Raw genomic sequence first — 18,200 nt, 5'->3', positions numbered from 1 at the left:
TTACAATTACGTTACAATAAGTACATTCGTTTATCTACCGAAGCAAAACCTTCATAAATTAGCGATGATTATGAGTTATAGATGATCGACAATGTTTCATAACTGTTATTTGACGATTTTAATTCGTATTTTTAAACTTGCGTAACTTCATTGCGCAGATTTACGCGCAATTTTTCGACGCAGATTTGTGCGCAATTTCTTCTACGCAGGTTTCTACGCAACGTTTTTGCGCATATTCCGGTGAGTTCATTGTTTTCGTGCTCTCGTTAATTCAAAAATGCCTTTTCGTGTTTATTTTCTGTTTAATTGATTGCGCAATGCAGCCAGAAAATACGTTGGCAACTATATTTAATAATTGTTCAATATCCGGATACTAATTTACATTCTTAATAATCGATGTAAGTACTGCAATGTAAAATGAACCCATAAAGTCATCGTAGAAATAAATTCCGGCATATTCATTTGGATAGTATAGTAAACAAATTAACATAAACTGTGACGTATTGTCGTATAACAGTTTTCAACGAATTTAATGTGAAATGTACTTATTTGTTACAGTGTTAAATGAAAAAGTGTCGTCGAGAATCTTATGGCGCTAAATGAAATTGAAAAAGTGTGAACGCCGATAATGCAGACGATAACGACTGTCGATAACCAACGTCGTGGCAAAAGATTTGTGTAATAGTGCGCTATCTAACAATTACCAGCGATACTAAAGGATGCCGGTTCTCGACCGAGTCTTTCGTAACCTATGGAAGCAGAAGACCAAGTCAAGGAAAATATTGGTTCTTGTGTTAAAAGATCGAATCGCTGACCACAAATTTCTACAATTAACATGGATGACGATAATGATCAGGAGAACCCAATTGAGGACGACTACTACACGCTCTTAAATATTCCCAAAATTGTGAGTCAGCCTGCCAAATTCATTTTCTACAGATATTTCTTATTTCTCTCTGGCCAAGGGTAGCGATCAATTCACAGCCCTCCACGTGACTGTTGCGACCTAGAGGCTGATGTAATCAAGCCCTTTATAATCATTTTTTAAATTATCGAGTGTCGAACGAACCTCCTCTTGTTCGTTTCAACATATTTTGTGAAAACCTTTTTACTTAAAATTGTTTCTAATAACAACAAAACATAGCTTATAAGTTTGCCAACTCTGATGTTCAATCTGCTTCTTTACAGACTTTCTAATATGTAAGCTTGTCTTGTTCACTTTTTAACCATTTTTGTTCGAAAATTTTACATTGAAGTTCATAGTTATTCGAGTTAATGTATATCATTGTTTTCAGGCAACCATCGAAGAAATTAACAATGCATATCGTAGACAAAGTAAACTCTTTCACCCAGACAAGCATACAGATCCTATGCTTAAGAAAGAGGCAGAGGTTTTATTTAATCGAATGAAAAAAGCTTACGAAGGTTTGTTTGTGATATAGCATGGTTATTTTAATATTTAATTATTTTCAAATAAAATGTTTTTTTATGTAAGTTTTAAGGGATCCGCATCAAAGAGCCATCTATGATTCTGTGGGTGTCCGAGGGCTGGAAACGGAAGGATGGGAGATTGTACAGCGTACTAAAACCCCTGAAGAGATCAGAGAGGAATACGAACGTTTAGCAAGAGACAGAGAAGAAAGAAGACTTCAACAACACACAAATCCTAAAGGTAGCATCACAGTAAACATCAATGCTACGGATCTTTTTAACAAATATGACGAAGACTATGAAGATAGGTAATATACAATCTTATCGAACACTGGATGGGTTTGTTTCACTACAAATTGTTTTTTCAAATCTAGCAAGGGAATACTTTCGTGCCTAGAAGTCAGTGGAATGTCATTTACACAATCCATTGAAGCACCTCTTACATTAAGAGACACGGTAACCATGTACGGTGAATTAGGTACACAAAATGGAACAGGTACTGGTTCTATAAACGTCTCTACTAGACGATTGGTATCGTCGAAAGGGTGGGTAGAATTGGACGTGGGTGTTGGGAATGGACCCACATTGTCTTTAAAAGGCTTTCGTACATTAACAAGAAGACTATTCTGCGATGGTGCAACCATATTGCAATTTACGGCACGAGGAATTAGACCCGGCCTTGTAGGAAGTATGTTTTCTTGGTAAAATGCGAGAGAATAGAAAAGCACTGTGAGATCAGGCATACTATAATAATATTGTTACAGCGCTTGCGATGCAACTGGACAAGCACACAGTAGGCTATCTCACGTATAGAGCAGGAATACAAAACGATATGAGTACAATGATTGTAAGGGACACATCCAGAACTTATACTGCATTTTCAATTCACTTAGGTATTCTACAGACCTTTGTGAGTCTAAATTATACATATAAACTGGAAGAGAAACAACTAAAACTACGTGGAAGTATTAAGTTAGTAGCCCCTGGTAGTTTTGTATTCGTTTATTAACAATTAACCGCTTAACGTTAATATTTCCCGATTCGCAGGGCTGGTACTTTTGGAATGCTACTGGAGTACGGGGCAGAGAAGAAAGTTTCACGACATAGTAGTCTCTCGGCTGCAGTGCGGGTCGGTGTACCAACAGGCGTCACTTTGAGAGTGAAGTTGAGCAGAGCTTCTCAGTCGTACACGTTTTCTATGCACTTAAGCGACGAGATTCTTCCTGCTCCCATATTTTATGCCACCGTGGTCCCCATAGTGACTTGGATTGTTGTGAAAAAAATCGTCATTGACCCGGTGGTGAAGGAGCGAGAAGAACGCGAAAAAGAGAAACAGAGGGAGATGAATAAATCAAGGATGGTGGAAAAGCAGAAAGAAGCAAAGATCGCTACCGAATTGATGAAGGCCACTGTCAGCAGAATAAGGGCAGAAGAGGAAGCGAAGAGAGGACTTATTATTACAAAGGCATTGTACGGGCGATTCGTATATCCCCAACAAAATAGATCCTCGTCGGAAGAACACCTGCATAGAGATGAGGTTATAGACGTAACAATCCCGTTGCAGTGTTTAGTGAAGGATTCAACGTTAGTCCTACACAACGCATCGAAGGTACAGATCAGATTTGTTCATTTAAACATAGGTTGCGTTGGTTGCTTAACTCAATGATATTCAACAGAGTCAACTGCCTGGTTTTTATGATCCATGCGTCGGAGAGGAAAAGCAATTATTAGTACAATACCTATTTCACACTATAACCCATGAATGCATTATCAAAGACAATGCACCACTCAAAATACCTATAAAATGTAAGAATTTCTGTATTACATTCGAAGCTGTGAAATTGTACTCTAATATTAATTATGATTGCTTTCATTTCTAGCACACAAAGTGAACACCACATGACGTATGCGGCATCACAAAAAAGCAAAGTGAACATCATCGCGACACGCAATAATTGCTTTTACCATTCTTCATTACTGAGGTTCTTTTCTAAAATCTTTCATAGATTAAAATATTGAAAATAACGTATCAAAGAAATTGAGTGTTCATATATCATTTGTATCTTGTACGATAAGTTTACTGTTCCCAGAATCGTTCTTTTTGCATAATAATTGTTTTACTATACTTAAAACGAGCATAAAGATTAGTGGAGTTACTATCATTGAAAAAATGTATGTGAGGCATACGACAGATAATAGTGAATTCAATAACAATAATTGCTCGGAACCAATTACCGGGAACTTTTGACATAAACTGTATAGTGCTCTATTAAATGTTAACATGTCAAGTTTTTGCACAAAGATTACAACAAAATTATACCCAAAGTACTTTCAATACTGCCCATAGATTAGTATAATCTTAAAAGTAATCTTTATGATTACATTGAATTGTTCAATAAAAAGACATCGTCGGTTGAAAATTACGAGAAAAAAATAAGATACAAGCAGCTGATAGAAGTATTTTGCATATTAATGTATTGAAAAAACCACTAGGTATTTCAGAAGATAGACAGATTGTTAATAGATTCATTCAGTGTTATAGATTTTTCGCACTAAACCGTATTTTCCCCGAATCGTCGCGCGTCTCGAAGAAATGATTGGAGTCGTTAAAATGCGATGCTATGAATAACACTGTAGTCTATTACGGTAAATATTTCTTCCAACAAAAGTAGTATGTATGACATAGGCACATACTTGTTTGTGTAAACCCTGAGAACCGTTAACGTGTTCATTTACTGGATACATCAACCAGCTGTATGGCTAAATTTTCAAGTAACATGATGTTACAATTTAATGGTTTTTAATGGTATATTATACAAGCTTGACTTGTAATTAAGCTTCCAACTGTGTTGTTCATGTGTCTGCATATTTTAGCTCAATGAAAACATGAATGTAACGTAAATCCTAGTTCGAAAAAAAATGTATACTTGAAATGAACAAATTTATTTATCACAAACGCTATATTGTATTTCTGTATATATTGTTATTTCTTGTATAGATGTTCAGGAATCTAGAAAGTAAGCAATTTGTAGCTCTAGAAAGGTTCTCAGGAATCCCATCCCTGAAACATTGGATCAGTTTTCTATTTCTGTTCAAAGTATGCTTCATTTTTATTATATTTTGATTAATAACTGCCTTTAAAGCAGTTTTACATGAATGAAAGAGTATATTATTTATATATTATCTATTCATCAATTATCAGAATTTGAACAATTATATTAATTGGTAATGAATATATTATATACAACAAATACGTATTTATTATATATCAGTGACATGGGAAGCCCTTATGTTCACCGCCCTTAGTCACACACTATGACCGCACGTGGCCGACGACTAATTTCTTCCGGAGTCCATAAGGAAATGTAGTAACGTTGAAATTGAAACTGATAGCTAAACAGTAGCGCATCTAGTGACAATATATCGAAGCTTTGTTTAGAATCCTTACAGCGCCAATTAGCATAGCGGTAAAATCCTGAAATTGGTAGACAAAATTAGCGACAGTCGATTTTGACTAACAGTTTGAGCGTTTTGTCATTGACTAATTGGCGCTGTACAGAGGCCGAAAAGGCTTCTTGATTATACCACAAACGTCGCCATTATCGTATAAAAAAATACATATATACATACATACATGCATACATGGATCCAATCAGCTAGCAAATAGTGGCGGGCCGATAACAGAAAAGGTTAGGTCTGGGTGTCAGGCAGTGTCAGGTTAGGTACAAAATACCAAAATAGTGGCGGGTAGATAACAGGAAACATCCTTTATTTGCGCTACTTACGCTTTCGAAAGTAACAATCTTTTTCATGTATGTATGTATGTACAAATGTATATGTTTACATGTATCTTTGAGCACATATGTATCTGATCAGCTGTTACATTTTGGTCGAGGTTACTTTGTTAAGTCCCTGTTCGCATAGATTTATTCAGTCATGCGAATACTCAATCAACCAAATACAAGTCAGGTTAAAACGTAACCAAATACACCCGTGTTTTTCTAGTGTCGGGATTGTTTAATATCGTAGTATTGTTTCCCATTAAAATTTCTGAACTGCTGTACGGTTGTTCTTGTGAGAACTAATTTCAAATGTTACGATAAAAATCAAATTTGCACAGATGACGAGTGCGGCCAGAAAGTGTCATTTGCGCAACTCGTAAGGTCTCCAAGGCGGCTGAAAAGGACCGTGTAAACATAGGGCATTCAAGAAGATTCGTGTGAACGGTTTGAAGGGCCGCGTACGGTTCAAATGATTTTCGAAGAAGTTGATAAGGAAGTTCTCGATGATACTATCAACGAAACGAACTAAGTACAAAGTACTGGCAGAGGTGGTCTCTTGCTGACAATGAGAGCCTCCTAAATTCACACCGATAAATAATATATTAAAACATTTAGTCACAGAAGGTTTTGCTGAGAATGGATTATACAGCTGTCGTTGATCAGGCTGTGAAACAGTTCTATGCCGATGGAAACAATGAAGTACATTTGTGGCTCCTACAGGTACAAACTTCCCCAGAAGCTTGGACCTTCGTCTGGGAGCTCCTTGCACCTTCTAAGGTATGTTTTCTTTCTATATTAAAGCTTACCAAGATTAACAATGTTTCTTTACTTTTCAGTCATGGGAAGTACAATTCTTTGCAGCCACCACACTGCATGCCAAGATTTCTAAACATTGGGACGAAGTGCCTAAGAATGAGTACCCTGCCCTACGAGATCGTTTGCTCAATTGTATAAAACAACCTAATATACCAAAGTTCATTCTATCAAAACTCTGTCAAGCGGTAAAGTTTTGTATTTTTTTCTGTGAAATCAATTACAAAACCATACGTACATTCGACCAATAATATAACGATGCACTTTCTTGGTTTCAGTTAGCTGCATTCCTAGCAAACATTAGTGCTATGGAAAGCGACGAGGAGAATAAGAATGTTGTGGTCGAGCTCATGGACATGTTGCCCTCTGATTCACTACCTATGTTGGAATTGTTATTGCGTACACTTTCTCTGTTACCCGTAGAGGTAAAGTACACTTCTTACATTTGTATGATGTCACGTGTTATTATATTAACAATTGCAATAAATTTCATCAGTTTGAAAGGAGGTATGAAGCGAAGCGAATCAAATTACGCGAAAATTTAGTCAATGGTTGGTACAAAACGACATGGTTCCTGCAGCAAGTATTTGCTATGTGCAATCCGAATTCGCCTGGCAGCGATATCGCGTTACACCTGCTAGCAATGGAATGTGCATTATTCTGGCTGAAAGTTAGTGAACTGCCCTTGGAAGCAACGGAGCAAATATATCATCATTTGTTAATCGCTGCCGCTTATTATGCGCCAAGCAGGTATACCTGTCCATATAACATATCTATGTTTGAAACTTCTCGAGATTCGAAATAACATAACTTGTTTTCTACTAAAGGGACAACGCAGAGGATGAAAACAGCAAAGGTTGGGAGGTAGTTCACGAATGCTTAAATATGATTGTAAATCATTGCGAGCTCAGAAGCAGACCGCAGACGTTGTGGGGCTGGGCGCACAGCTTAGTAACTATGGCAAGACAATACAACGGAAAGTATTTCTGCGAGATTCTAACTGCTATGGGAGAGGCGCATAGCAGATATTTTTTACGTGCTCTAGTGGAAAAAGGAAACGAGATGCAGAAATCGACTTCAGAGGGGTTGATCGAGTTGCTGCTACAATGTTCTGAGCAAGAGGGACGTTATCCCACCGACGAGACCCGCAGTTGCATCCCATTTGGATTTTGGTTCTCGTTGCAAGACGATATAGAAACCCTTGATCAGCCGTACGAGAACCGTGCTTTGGTGGTTCTGAAACCCGTCTACGCGAGACTGGCGCAAGCATTGCTGCGGAAATCCACGCTCCCTTCGTCCCCTAGTGAAGCCGGGGATGAAAATGAACGAGAGCTTTTCAGGTGCTACAGGCAAGATGTTGCGGATACCTTGGACTACTGTTACAGGGTACTAGGACAAGATCTACTGATACTTCTGGGACAAAGATTAAGTCAAACATTGGACGGGACGGAACGATGGACGGAGGTCGAAACAACATTGCACGCTTTCGAAGCGCTAGCGGACAGTGTCGGAATACAAGAATCGCATTACATTCCTGCTCTGATGGATTTAGTTCTAACTCATATTCCATACGATCTCTATCCCGGAGAGGTACAACCGATTCTTTTTTGCATACCAAAAGACAAAGGGTGCCTAATCCGCAACAATTACATTCTGTTCAACGTTTCTAGGTACTGGCCTGTGTTTGTTCGACAGTGGGTAGGTATGCCGAGTGGATCGAAATGCATCCGGATCCTTGGCTCGAGAGAGTGTTGCAAGTCATAACGTTGGGCTTAACCAGGGGCTCGATAACCGCCCCACTCGCCAGCATGGCTCTGAAGGACCTGGTGAGAGAGTGCGGGCAACACCTCACTCCTTTCGCACCGTCTATCCTGAACATCATCGAGCAAACGCTGCCAACCGTGACACCCGGATGCGCGGAGGGTTTGCGACTGATGTCTGCTGCGGGCAAACTGTTAAACACTTTGTCGACGGTCGAGGAAAAGTTAGCCCACCTGGATGCCACGTTAGGTCTATGCATAATAAAGATCAGAGAGTTATTGGAGCAACCGTTGTTTGTAGCCCGCGTCGCGGTGACTAATCAGCTCAAGATGGCCACGATGTTCTTCTCCGCGCTGGAAGGCTCCATCGGGAAGTCCGTCTTGGACGGGCTTCTGCCGATTTTCAATCAGATAATCGGCCATCCGGAGTGGAGCCAAGATAATGCCACGCTGGAGGAAATGTACGTTTGCGCGCAGAAGTCTCTGTTATCGTTATTGCATCCTGAAGTAGACACACAACCGCTTCTCCCGATCCTGGCAACGTCCTACAAGAATTGGCCTCATCCTGCTGCGTTGAATCTACTCCGGCATCTGGTACTGTTGCTCGGACGAGATCCTGAGAACGCCATAGGTCGAGTTTTTGCAGAACTAAGCTCTGTAACCTTGAGTGGAGTAAGAACATGTCGATCTGTGCCCGGTAATCTGTCTGACTGGGCGGAATTAATGGAATCGTACCTCCGATTACTGGCACAAATCTGTAAAAAGAATCCGAAGATGTTGCTGCAAGTCCCGGATCAAATACCTGAAATGTTACAGTGCGGTAAGTCTTTATTTCTCGAGCTCGAGTCCCCACAAGAGAATTATGGATAATATATCTTTCAGGAATGGACTGTCTAACGTTACCTGAAAGTGAGACAGTCAAGGCAGCTGGATGCTTCTTGAGCCAGGCCATTATGCAAAGTCCGCAATTGGACAGTTTCATCGAACCAGTTGGACAAGAACTTGTTTTTGTGATCATGGAGTGCGTGGGTGAGTAGTTTACCAAGAAAATTAAAAAATCTATTAGGTACAACTAGCAACGAATATTAATTACTTAATAGGTGGAAGAGTACCACGGAATAGTCTGGAACCACACGCTGAAGTCTTGGTATCGTTGAACAAGAAGTATATAAAGTGGACGGGTCATTGGCTTCGGAACGCCATTGAAAAACTCTCAGGACAGTTTTTGGTCCCTGAAGTACAAAAGAAGATGTTCATATGTCAGGTTGTCAAAGAGAAAAAGAAACAACAGATGGGTGATATATTGAAGGAGTTCAGTCTGCAGAATTTGGTAATGAAAAATAATACGAGTTGCATCGATCAGAACGCTCATCGATCATGAAGTTATACTGCATAATAAAATGCTGCAAAAATGTATAAAATATGTTTCGCCGCGAATAGATTTAATCAGGGTAACATTTATCTTTTTATGTAACGAATGATTTTGAATAATGACTGATGATGGTGTGAGAATAATGAAATAGAAACAAGATGAAGTACGTTAAGTAATGCATCGTTCTTTATTCATCTTCATTGATTAGTGCGTCTAAAAAAATTTACAAACAATGTGTATGTGTTCTTCTTTTCTGTTTTTATACATCATATTTTTATTCTTTTTAATGATGATTCTAACATAAAATCATCATTCTTTTGTAAATGAAAACAAAAAATCGTTCAATCCTGAATAAAAATAGTCAAAAAGTCAACATACATTCAAGTACGAATTGTATGTAAAAGGAACAATCATCATGTACAGTCGTCGATTACGCTCACATAATTCCTTTTTCTTTTTTTTAACTAACTTAAACAATCACATTTCACTTTTACTCTCAACCAGCACACTCACGTACAATATCAAGTTTCATTACGTTTGAATAGTGATCAATACTGTTTTCGCACGCACAACTCCAAATCGTACGTATAAAAATCAATTCATCCCGATTGTCTCATAAGATATAGCAGAGTCCAACCGTCTTTACAACGAAGGTATCTTACGACGTCGTGTTTTTATACAATAGAACGAGCTTTTAAAAAAGAAATCCAAAGTATTGCTACTTACAAACTGAGTATTATATACATAGGACTTCAGCTTCGTCGAAATTTAACATTATTTTTTCGCATGTCGATTACGCGCATACACACACGTGTACCAATATCGTATTTGGAATATTTTATTACAAAATATATGCATATATATATATATATAAATATATATATATATATATATATATATATATATATATATATATATATATATTTATATATGTATTAACAGTTTACGACATACTCGTCCATCGTTACGTCCCTAATGCCTGTTTAAACCGAATCTTTTCTGCGATTCGATTCCTCCGTTTGCGAAGGTATACCAAATTTCGCAGCGATCCGCGATTTCTTAGGCTTCGCTGCAGTTTGCGTGTTTTGTACTTGTTGATTGGAGCAGCTTTGCGTTGATTTCTGTTTTTCTGTAACTGCCGTGATAGGTGCTGCTTTCTGAAAGAAATACAGTTGTTTTAGAATAACATCTGGAGTAGTTAATCCACACTGAATTAATTTGTGAGGAAGCCTTCTCGTGTTACCTTGGCAGGTAATTCTTTCTTCTTTTGCTGAACTAGTGGTTGCAGATTGTCTTTGGCACTTTGATTCGTCTCCTTAGCGGCACCGGCCTGTTTGGCCACGATGTTTCTGCTGTTCTTTTGCGCTTGCAGTGGAACAAAAGATGTATTGTTCTTTATCTCAGACTTCGGTTCGTTTTGAGCTAATTTTGGTTGAGCGTGATGCATGTACTGATTATTTTGTGTGTACGGTTGGTGATAATTAGTACTGTGCTGCGCCTTCGAGGTCCACTGAGGAAGGTGTTGAGGAGGTTGAGCTTTCGGCGGGAAAAATGGCGGTCCTGGTGGTCTTACGTTCGGGGACCAAGAGTTGTTTTGTCGAGTAGCGTACCAATGCAGTGGCGGCACAATCTTCATATTTGGCATTGCGTTAGACAAATTTAGTTCCTGAAATAAAAATCACAAATCTTTAAAATAGAGAAGAAATAACGCGACACTGCGAACAACGCAACTATATATTACCGTGTACACTTTCCTTGCTGCGCTTCCTGCAGCTTGCTCATGGGTTCCACATGGATCACTGACAAAAGCTCTCTTATCTGGGAGAACAATGCGTGCTCGAATTAGATTAGTTTCACCATCGGTAAAGTAGCTGTAAATAGGCATTCCAGTCCCAGTGAGTTGATAATAATGCAATAATTGTGTGCAGTACCAAATCGGTGTTTTCTCGTCCTTTACATTTTTGCTTTGTCGCGCATGCTGTGATAAATTGGATTTCTATGAAAATTAAGTTCTAATTTGTAAACAGTAAAATTTTATCTTAAATTATTTACATCAAACAACTGCTGCACCAAAGGCAATGTATCCAACATCTTATTTTCCTTTTGAGGAACTGAGGTGTTATTGGAAAGAATCTTCGGTGATGTGGATTGTGTAGTCTGTTGTGTATTTTCATCAGAAATTTTCAAAACAGCCTTCAGGAAGGCGCTGGGATCTTGAGGCTAAAATATACCGATCAGAAACTCTGCATCAAACAATAAACAAAACTAACGGTACCACAATAGAAAACTTACAGTACTTTCAGAAAAGCTATTATTCATTTGCTTCATCTTTGAATCCATCGGTTCTTGTATCACAGTCTTTACTGGCTCTGATGGTTTCTATTGGAGAAGTACAAGGTTATTTATAAGACTCAATTATACGACAGGTATTCACAATACAAGCACACCTTTTGCTAGATACAATTATGTCAAACGAAATGATATACGATTTCAAAAATTGATGGATGTGGAAGGATCAAGGCTTTAGCCTAAAACTTACGAACAGCGTTAATTGTTATTATAAATACAGCTATAGTTTCCGTTCTTTAGTCTTTGTATACTATTCAAGTAATTGTTACATTCATATTCTTTAATTTTCCTTGTTAAAACAAAGTGAATTAAATTCTGTGTTTTAAAACCCTGAACGGTATTAAGTATCAATGATTTGTATCCACTTTATACATGTTTACGATTCGAAACGTTTATCAAACGCAAATGCACCGAAAATGGTTCAGACTAAATTGATAGTAGGAGCAGTGCAAGTGCAGGAAGCTTTTGAACTACTAGGGACATCTACACGAGTTTAAATTTCCGCCAATAATTAACAGATGGCAGTTGCGCAATCTTGAAGTGGTGGGGATTTTCTTCTACACTTTGATTGGTTGCTACGTGAAAGTGGTGGGGGCAAAAATTAATTTTTCCGTAATAGTGTAGTAGTAGTAATAGTAGTAGTAGTAGTAGTAGTAGTAGTAGTAGTAGTAGTAGTAGTAGTAGTAGTAGTAGTAGTAGTAGTAGTAGTAGTAGTAATAGTAGTAATAGTAGTAATAGTAGTAATAGTAGTAGTAGTAGTAGTAGTAGTAGTAGTAGTAGTAGTAGTAGTAGTAGTAGTAGTAGTAGTAGTAGTAGTAGTAGTAGTAATAGTAGTAGTAGTAGTAGTAGTAGTAGTAGTAGTAGTAGTAATAGTAGTAGTAGTAGTAGTAGTAATAGTAGTAGTAGTAATAGTAGTAGTAGTAGTAGTAGTAGTAGTAGTAGCAGTAGTAGTAATTGTAGTAGTAGTAATAGTAGTAGTAGTAGTGCATTTATGGGGACTCAAAACATAATTTGATCAAAATCGTTAAATGTCAGTCGGAGTCCCATCAATTTGTTAGTTTCGTACTCTAGTTAGCAATGTTAGTACAAAAGATTTAAAAAAAATCCAAAGTTTTTGTTTAACTAAAAATTAATTATGTTGATTCGGGATATTTTCAATGAGAAAATTCAAACGTATTCTTTGGATATAAAATAACATACTGAAAATATCATGAAGAACTTTTCCCCTAGAGAAATCTCAATAATCATTTTATTTTGTAAGTTCTCTTCGTAACCAATAAAGTATGCAGCGCTGCTTTCGTCTGTTCTCGCGCGTGCGGGTTTCGGGCTTATATATATAAGCTTGTATATAACCTTGCTGCAATGTCTATAAAGTATAGGTAAAACCACTGAACATGTACATACCGTTTTATTCAGTTGCAACTTGTGCAACTCGTTCCACAATGCTTGGAACTCCAACGTCGGAGGTTTCACTGTCGATTGCTTGTTTTGTGCGTTCTCAGGGGGCGCAGGGTTTTGCTGAGTACTCTTGATCATCTTATTACCTTCTGCGGTCCTCGCAACGACGTCGTTCCGAGAGTCACGTTGTTTCCATTTGAACTGATTCGATGAGAACGACGACGACGTCGATGTTAAACGAATCTCTTGGTTGGCTGTCCCATTGTTCTTCTGTACTGTCCGCGAGTTCGACCAAGCCTCTGGCTGTTGGCCTGACAATTGATGACGCTTCTTGTAAGACGCGAAAGCGCTCGAGTTTGCGCGCGAATCAGCCGCCTTATTGGACGCAAATTTCCAGGAGACCATGGATTCTGCGTTTACCTCTGTCACAGATAACTTTATCTTGCTACACCATATTCTCTCTCCATGACTGATGTTTATGAAATCAAGCGCAGATAATCGGTACCCGCGAAGATCCGAGCAGCCGTTTATAATCAGTCCGCCTGAAAGCAATCGAGATTCCGTGTAAACTTTACTCTGTCCGGCAAAGTCATCGGCGAGTCTTACTTAAAATGGATACACTTCATTTACATGTAAAGGTTTTATCGAAAACAACATCGTACATAGTCTCCAACGGGTTCTCCGATCTCTGAATACCTATTACAGTACCCTTGAAACCTAAGGGAACAGTGAAATTGTCTTTGATACAACACACCCTATCCAACAGATAGGTTTGTGTATTTGAATCGGGTTGCATCTTGCGTAAATGCAAACCGGGCTTGAACAGCAAATGAGGCTTCACTTTCATCACCACGGACTTCTCGATAGGTTGATCTTTCAGAAATTTGTCGACAGTCTCCTCAATTTCTTTTACCAAGCAAGCTTCGACGTTCTCTGTTCCGCAAGGACAGCTTTTTAAGCCTTGCAGCTCTTCTTTCAGCCACTTCATGATTTCATTCAATTCTCCAGATCTGAAATGAATGCATTGAAGGAATAGACTGAAAAATTCTAATTGATTTCCAATCAATCACTTACCCCTCCTCGAATAATTCTTTCTCTAGGATTACATTTCCAAGAGTCTGTGAAAGTCGTTCGAACAGATCAGGATACTTCTTTATGTAATTACGGGTCAATTTGACGACTTTAGGACTGTACAGCCAATGACCATTCTCTTTTCTAGTATAACCAACTATCTGTAACGAGGTACGTGCTGTGAAATACATACTGGAGACATTGCTTCTCTGAATATTCAAGTTGATCGCTTACTTCCTCGTTTTTCCTATTGAATTTCAAATTCAGGCCAATATTGTGTTTAATCACCTCTTGACTGAAGTTATTAGACGTTGGCTTTACGTAAATCGTTCCTGTGATTCTGCTCAGCAAATGACTGCTTATACCTAATCTCTGGGCAATTGAGTTTCCTTGCATATACTTAGTTCGAAGTTTCTGATGAGTCTGTTTCATCGCCTCCAATGACGGTTCTGAACTGACGTTTACCGATACATTGACTTTACCTAATTTTTTCGAAACTGCCGGTTCAATTACCTATCGCAAATGAATGTTTTTCTTAACATGCATATACTCGATGGACAGAAGAACGTATTCAGGTTCGCATAACGTACTGTGCCCATTGCACCATAGTGAGGATGTCCTATCAAGAAGCACACAGTTCCTGGCATAAAAATATCCTCGACGGTTCTATACAATGTTACGTTGAAGTTGTGTACAGATAGATCTTGTACTACTGTTTGATAGGCATAAGCAGTTAGCGTGTCCGACCACTGTTTCTCGAAATGTAATTTCCCATGACGGTTAAATATGTATTTGCTTCCCATCATTAAACGTGCATGGACTAATATTTTTATTTCGCCTACATCTATACCCAGACGACTTTTGTGTCTAAAAATAAAACGAGTATTATGTTTCCATTAAAATTTTTAAGTGACCAGTAATTACACTAAATAAATATAAATTTTAATTTCTTTCTAAACCTACACGTCAGTGATCTGTTTCGCCTGAGAGTTCCATAGCGTATGATGCGCAGCCTTCAATTCCTCTTCCTTTACATTCTCAGGAGAATAACCAGTTTGAGGATCAACTAAACTTAATTTTGAGCTGCTTATTGAAACAGCTATCACTTGCGCTTCTGTCAAAAAAGGCCATTCCACATAAACAATTTTTCCCAACAGTTCAGACGTCACTGATTTGAATTCCGTTTCCGACGGCGATTTTATATATATAATCATGCTATCCCTATACGAATGATGCTCAAACACTTTAACCTACAGAAAAATATAAAATAAATCAAATGTTTTTATATTTAAATATTTTATCATGTTTTCGATAAAACGAACACTTTACCTTGGCCTTCTCCAAATTGACGGTATGTTCTATATGCTGCAGTGTTGGAAAGCCGGGGCAATATATCTCTAATTTTACTTCTGGATGTAGTCCTCTGATTAATTTTTCTCGTGGAATAATAATATCCTCGGAGTTAATTAATTTTACAGCTGCATGATTGTGCAGAGTGTCGGGAAAATATTCTGGCGCCTTGTAAACGCCCCTATCTTCCTCTGTGTGAAAATGCAAACACATTGGTCCATGTTTGTTTCTCGCAAGCTGGTCAGGAGTTAATTCCGAGTAGTGTGGCGCCATGGCTGTAAAATATAGTCACTGATTAGCTCTCTCGACGGGGCATGAATTCTATAAAATTATTCCCACTAACCATCCAGAAGAAGCTTTTCGTTTATGAACGGGAGAAGCACAACAGCCTCCCATTCTTGCTGTTTGCCATTTAAATCCGTTTTGAAGTCTACCGGGTAATACTCAATTATAGGGGATGTTTCGTCGATTAGCAACCTTTGAAATGCTGATGGTAATAACTTTCTACTGTACGGTGGCAGTACAGCTAATAACTGTTGGAACGGTAAAAATGGTTCCCCTAAATCAAACTCTAATTTTAAATCCTTGAAATCCTTTATGTCTGAAATGTAAGGCGCATAGTGATGTGGATAAAACCACGACCAACTACAACATCCATTGTAATAATAATTTAAATTCCATTGTATAGCTCTGACATAGGCTTCAGCTTGAGACCGTAGGAAATCCCTACAATATTTTTCAACAAGAGTACATAATTAATAGACTATATAGTATATTTCGTTCTATGAATTCACATGCACTTACTCATCTATATTTTCATATTCTAATTTGTTCATGTAATAGTCCCTTTTATGTTGGATAAATTCCAGATTATAAATTTCACTATCAGATTCATCGTCTTCTTCATCGTCAAACAATGCTCCCAGCGTCTACATTAAAAAATATTAAATAAAATGTTCTGTGGGTAATCATTTAATATATCTCTAACTAAATACCGTATCGGCGGCAGCTCTAAGCAAATTGTCGAATTCTTTGTCTTGTACTCTTTTCGGGGTAGGTATATTGTTGCTGTCTTCTGGCTTTTTACACATAGGTATGTCGGAATTTGGGAAACGTCTTTCCATTTTACCTTCAAGATACTTTAGATCAGCGTAATGCGTCGAAAATTGTAAAAGGTCGAAACGACTGAGTCTTTCGATAAATTTTTCGAATCTGTCTAGTTTTAACGTTCCTGTTTCGTTTATATATCCTACAACAAAACTGCATTTTTAAGTAACATCTGGGAAGTGTATAATTACATCGAACATTATGTGTTCTGAAATTCTAGACAGCATGTATGTACCTTCTAAACTTGGCAACACGTCCATATACACCTGATACAATATGGATAATGCTCCATGCGAGAGGTGTAAGTTTGGCAAATGAGGAACAAAGTCATTCCCTACTAAAAACCCCATTAAAACCCAGTCATCGATAATCTTTTCAATATCATATGGAAATGGCAGTTTTTCCCTCAACGAAGAGAACTCGTGGTTGATATACTCTCTTAATAGAGATAAATGAAAGAGACAAAACTTTGTCTCCTCTGGAGTTTGGATTTTCGTTTGTTTTTTACCAAACTTTACTTCCTCCCTTAGTAATGTGAAGTATGCTTCGTGAGTGCATAAACCCAACATTATTAAATCTGCATCTAGACCATATAAACAATGTTTAGTATTTGGATCGTAACCTGGCTGAGCCTTCATATAACGTATATAGTCCATTATTTTATGTTCCCCTTCCCCTGGGACCTGAAATGGTATTCCCATGTTAATTTACTGCCTGAATCCATATTCCTACTCAGCATAGTATCATACCTGAGATCCACTAAATATAATTTTGCACTTCTGCCAAAGATCGTCGGTTGAAATTTTATTTGAAATAAAATATTTCAACTGTTCGTCTAACTTTGCCATAAATTCTGTTCCTGGAGTAATACAATTTGAATCGAATTTCTCGTCCATGTTTATTTCGATACCCTTGGTCTTTGCCGTAGCTATTTGTCCCTCTGTAAGTTTCGCAACTCTGAAACGCCTACCCCTCTGTTGATTAATTTTTGCTCGTGGTGCCACACCATCGATTGATATGAAAAACAACTTTTGAGGCTGTATCATACGGAATAATATTTCAATATAATGAAATATATTTTTCAATATAGTCTCTTCGCTGATATGAAACGAGATATCAGAGTCATTGGGATGAGAACATCCATGTATGATACCATTCACATCTAAATATAAATTATCAAACATCGGTAGCTGGAAATAACAGGATAGTCGTTATTCTTGTTACTGATGCACAACCAAAATGGTATAATGAAATATTTTCGATTGGAACACAATTCAATAACAACTGATTGATTAGCATATGAAAAAGTAAACAATAACAGCTATGAATAAAAGCTATGAATCTATGAAGCTACGAAAAAAGAGCAAAAAAATCCCACAGGTACGAGAAACCAACAGGAAAAGCCTTGTTTGTTTCCTTTTTTCATCACTTACCTGGTAGTCCTTTAACGTTTGACTGATACAAGGATATCTCTCGCTTATATATCTAAAAAACTTCGGTACACCCATTTTGATCACAAAGTTCTTCTTTTAATAATTCACAGATTCCAAGCGTCTGACAATATAAAAACTGAAAATTTATTATCGACGTACTTTTTACAAATATTACACTATAACCTGTGGCCTTAAGAGTTTATCTTTATCGACTTTGCTTTAATATATTCGTACATAAACCACATTCATATAGATAGAAAACTTCATTAAGTATACCACAACGCTCCGATGGCGACAGATGGTACTCATACTCTCTGACGATTAAACGAAAACA

General features: G+C 37.8%; 3 protein-coding genes across 7 annotated transcripts; 2 read left to right on the top strand and 1 right to left on the bottom strand.

Annotated features, from left to right (window-relative positions):
* The first annotated feature begins 599 nt into the window (after nucleotides 1-599).
* LOC117226849 (dnaJ homolog subfamily C member 11) lies at nucleotides 600-4,387 on the top strand. The gene is made up of 8 exons (XM_033481598.2): nucleotides 600-907; nucleotides 1,296-1,425; nucleotides 1,496-1,739; nucleotides 1,806-2,119; nucleotides 2,196-2,403; nucleotides 2,479-3,040; nucleotides 3,108-3,237; nucleotides 3,312-4,387. Exons 1-8 carry the CDS (start codon nucleotides 836-838, stop codon nucleotides 3,332-3,334), a joined length of 1,683 nt encoding a protein of 560 aa, XP_033337489.1. The 5' UTR covers nucleotides 600-835; the 3' UTR covers nucleotides 3,335-4,387.
* A 689-nt stretch (nucleotides 4,388-5,076) lies between these two features.
* cdm (importin-13-like protein cdm) lies at nucleotides 5,077-9,330 on the top strand. Of its 4 annotated transcripts, none has more exons than XM_033481596.2 (9): nucleotides 5,077-5,120; nucleotides 5,552-5,990; nucleotides 6,050-6,214; nucleotides 6,305-6,451; nucleotides 6,523-6,776; nucleotides 6,854-7,616; nucleotides 7,697-8,606; nucleotides 8,669-8,815; nucleotides 8,887-9,330. In XM_033481596.2, the coding sequence occupies exons 2-9, from the start codon at nucleotides 5,850-5,852 to the stop codon at nucleotides 9,165-9,167; spliced, it is 2,808 nt and encodes a 935-aa protein (XP_033337487.1). In that variant the 5' UTR covers nucleotides 5,077-5,120; nucleotides 5,552-5,849; the 3' UTR covers nucleotides 9,168-9,330. The 4 variants fall into 4 exon arrangements, with proteins under 4 accessions (XP_033337487.1, XP_033337485.1, XP_033337488.1 ...); XM_033481594.2 differs by having other exon boundaries at nucleotides 5,104-5,243; XM_033481597.2 differs by lacking the exon at nucleotides 5,077-5,120 and adding an exon at nucleotides 5,132-5,148.
* pcm (5'-3' exoribonuclease pacman) lies at nucleotides 9,323-18,106 on the bottom strand. Of its 2 annotated transcripts, none has more exons than XM_076522119.1 (18): nucleotides 17,867-18,106; nucleotides 17,183-17,623; nucleotides 16,669-17,116; nucleotides 16,322-16,575; nucleotides 16,131-16,255; nucleotides 15,670-16,052; nucleotides 15,306-15,601; nucleotides 14,940-15,226; nucleotides 14,567-14,843; nucleotides 14,211-14,489; nucleotides 13,980-14,137; nucleotides 13,536-13,915; nucleotides 12,912-13,447; nucleotides 11,451-11,537; nucleotides 11,211-11,315; nucleotides 10,900-11,136; nucleotides 10,402-10,824; nucleotides 9,323-10,315 (listed from the first exon to the last, which is right to left on the bottom strand). In XM_076522119.1, the coding sequence occupies exons 1-18, from the start codon at nucleotides 17,939-17,941 to the stop codon at nucleotides 10,142-10,144; spliced, it is 4,965 nt and encodes a 1,654-aa protein (XP_076378234.1). In that variant the 5' UTR covers nucleotides 17,942-18,106; the 3' UTR covers nucleotides 9,323-10,141. The 2 variants fall into 2 exon arrangements, with proteins under 2 accessions (XP_076378234.1, XP_033337296.2); XM_033481405.2 differs by having other exon boundaries at nucleotides 11,211-11,378; nucleotides 17,867-18,105.
* Between the last annotated feature and the right edge of the window lie 94 nt (nucleotides 18,107-18,200).

The sequence above is a fragment of the Megalopta genalis genome, chromosome 5 (assembly GCF_051020955.1).
Source record: "Megalopta genalis isolate 19385.01 chromosome 5, iyMegGena1_principal, whole genome shotgun sequence".
NCBI classification, from domain to species: domain Eukaryota; kingdom Metazoa; phylum Arthropoda; class Insecta; order Hymenoptera; family Halictidae; genus Megalopta; species Megalopta genalis.
Note: the sequence above shows the minus strand (reverse complement) of the source record. Positions and strands in the feature narration are given on the sequence as shown.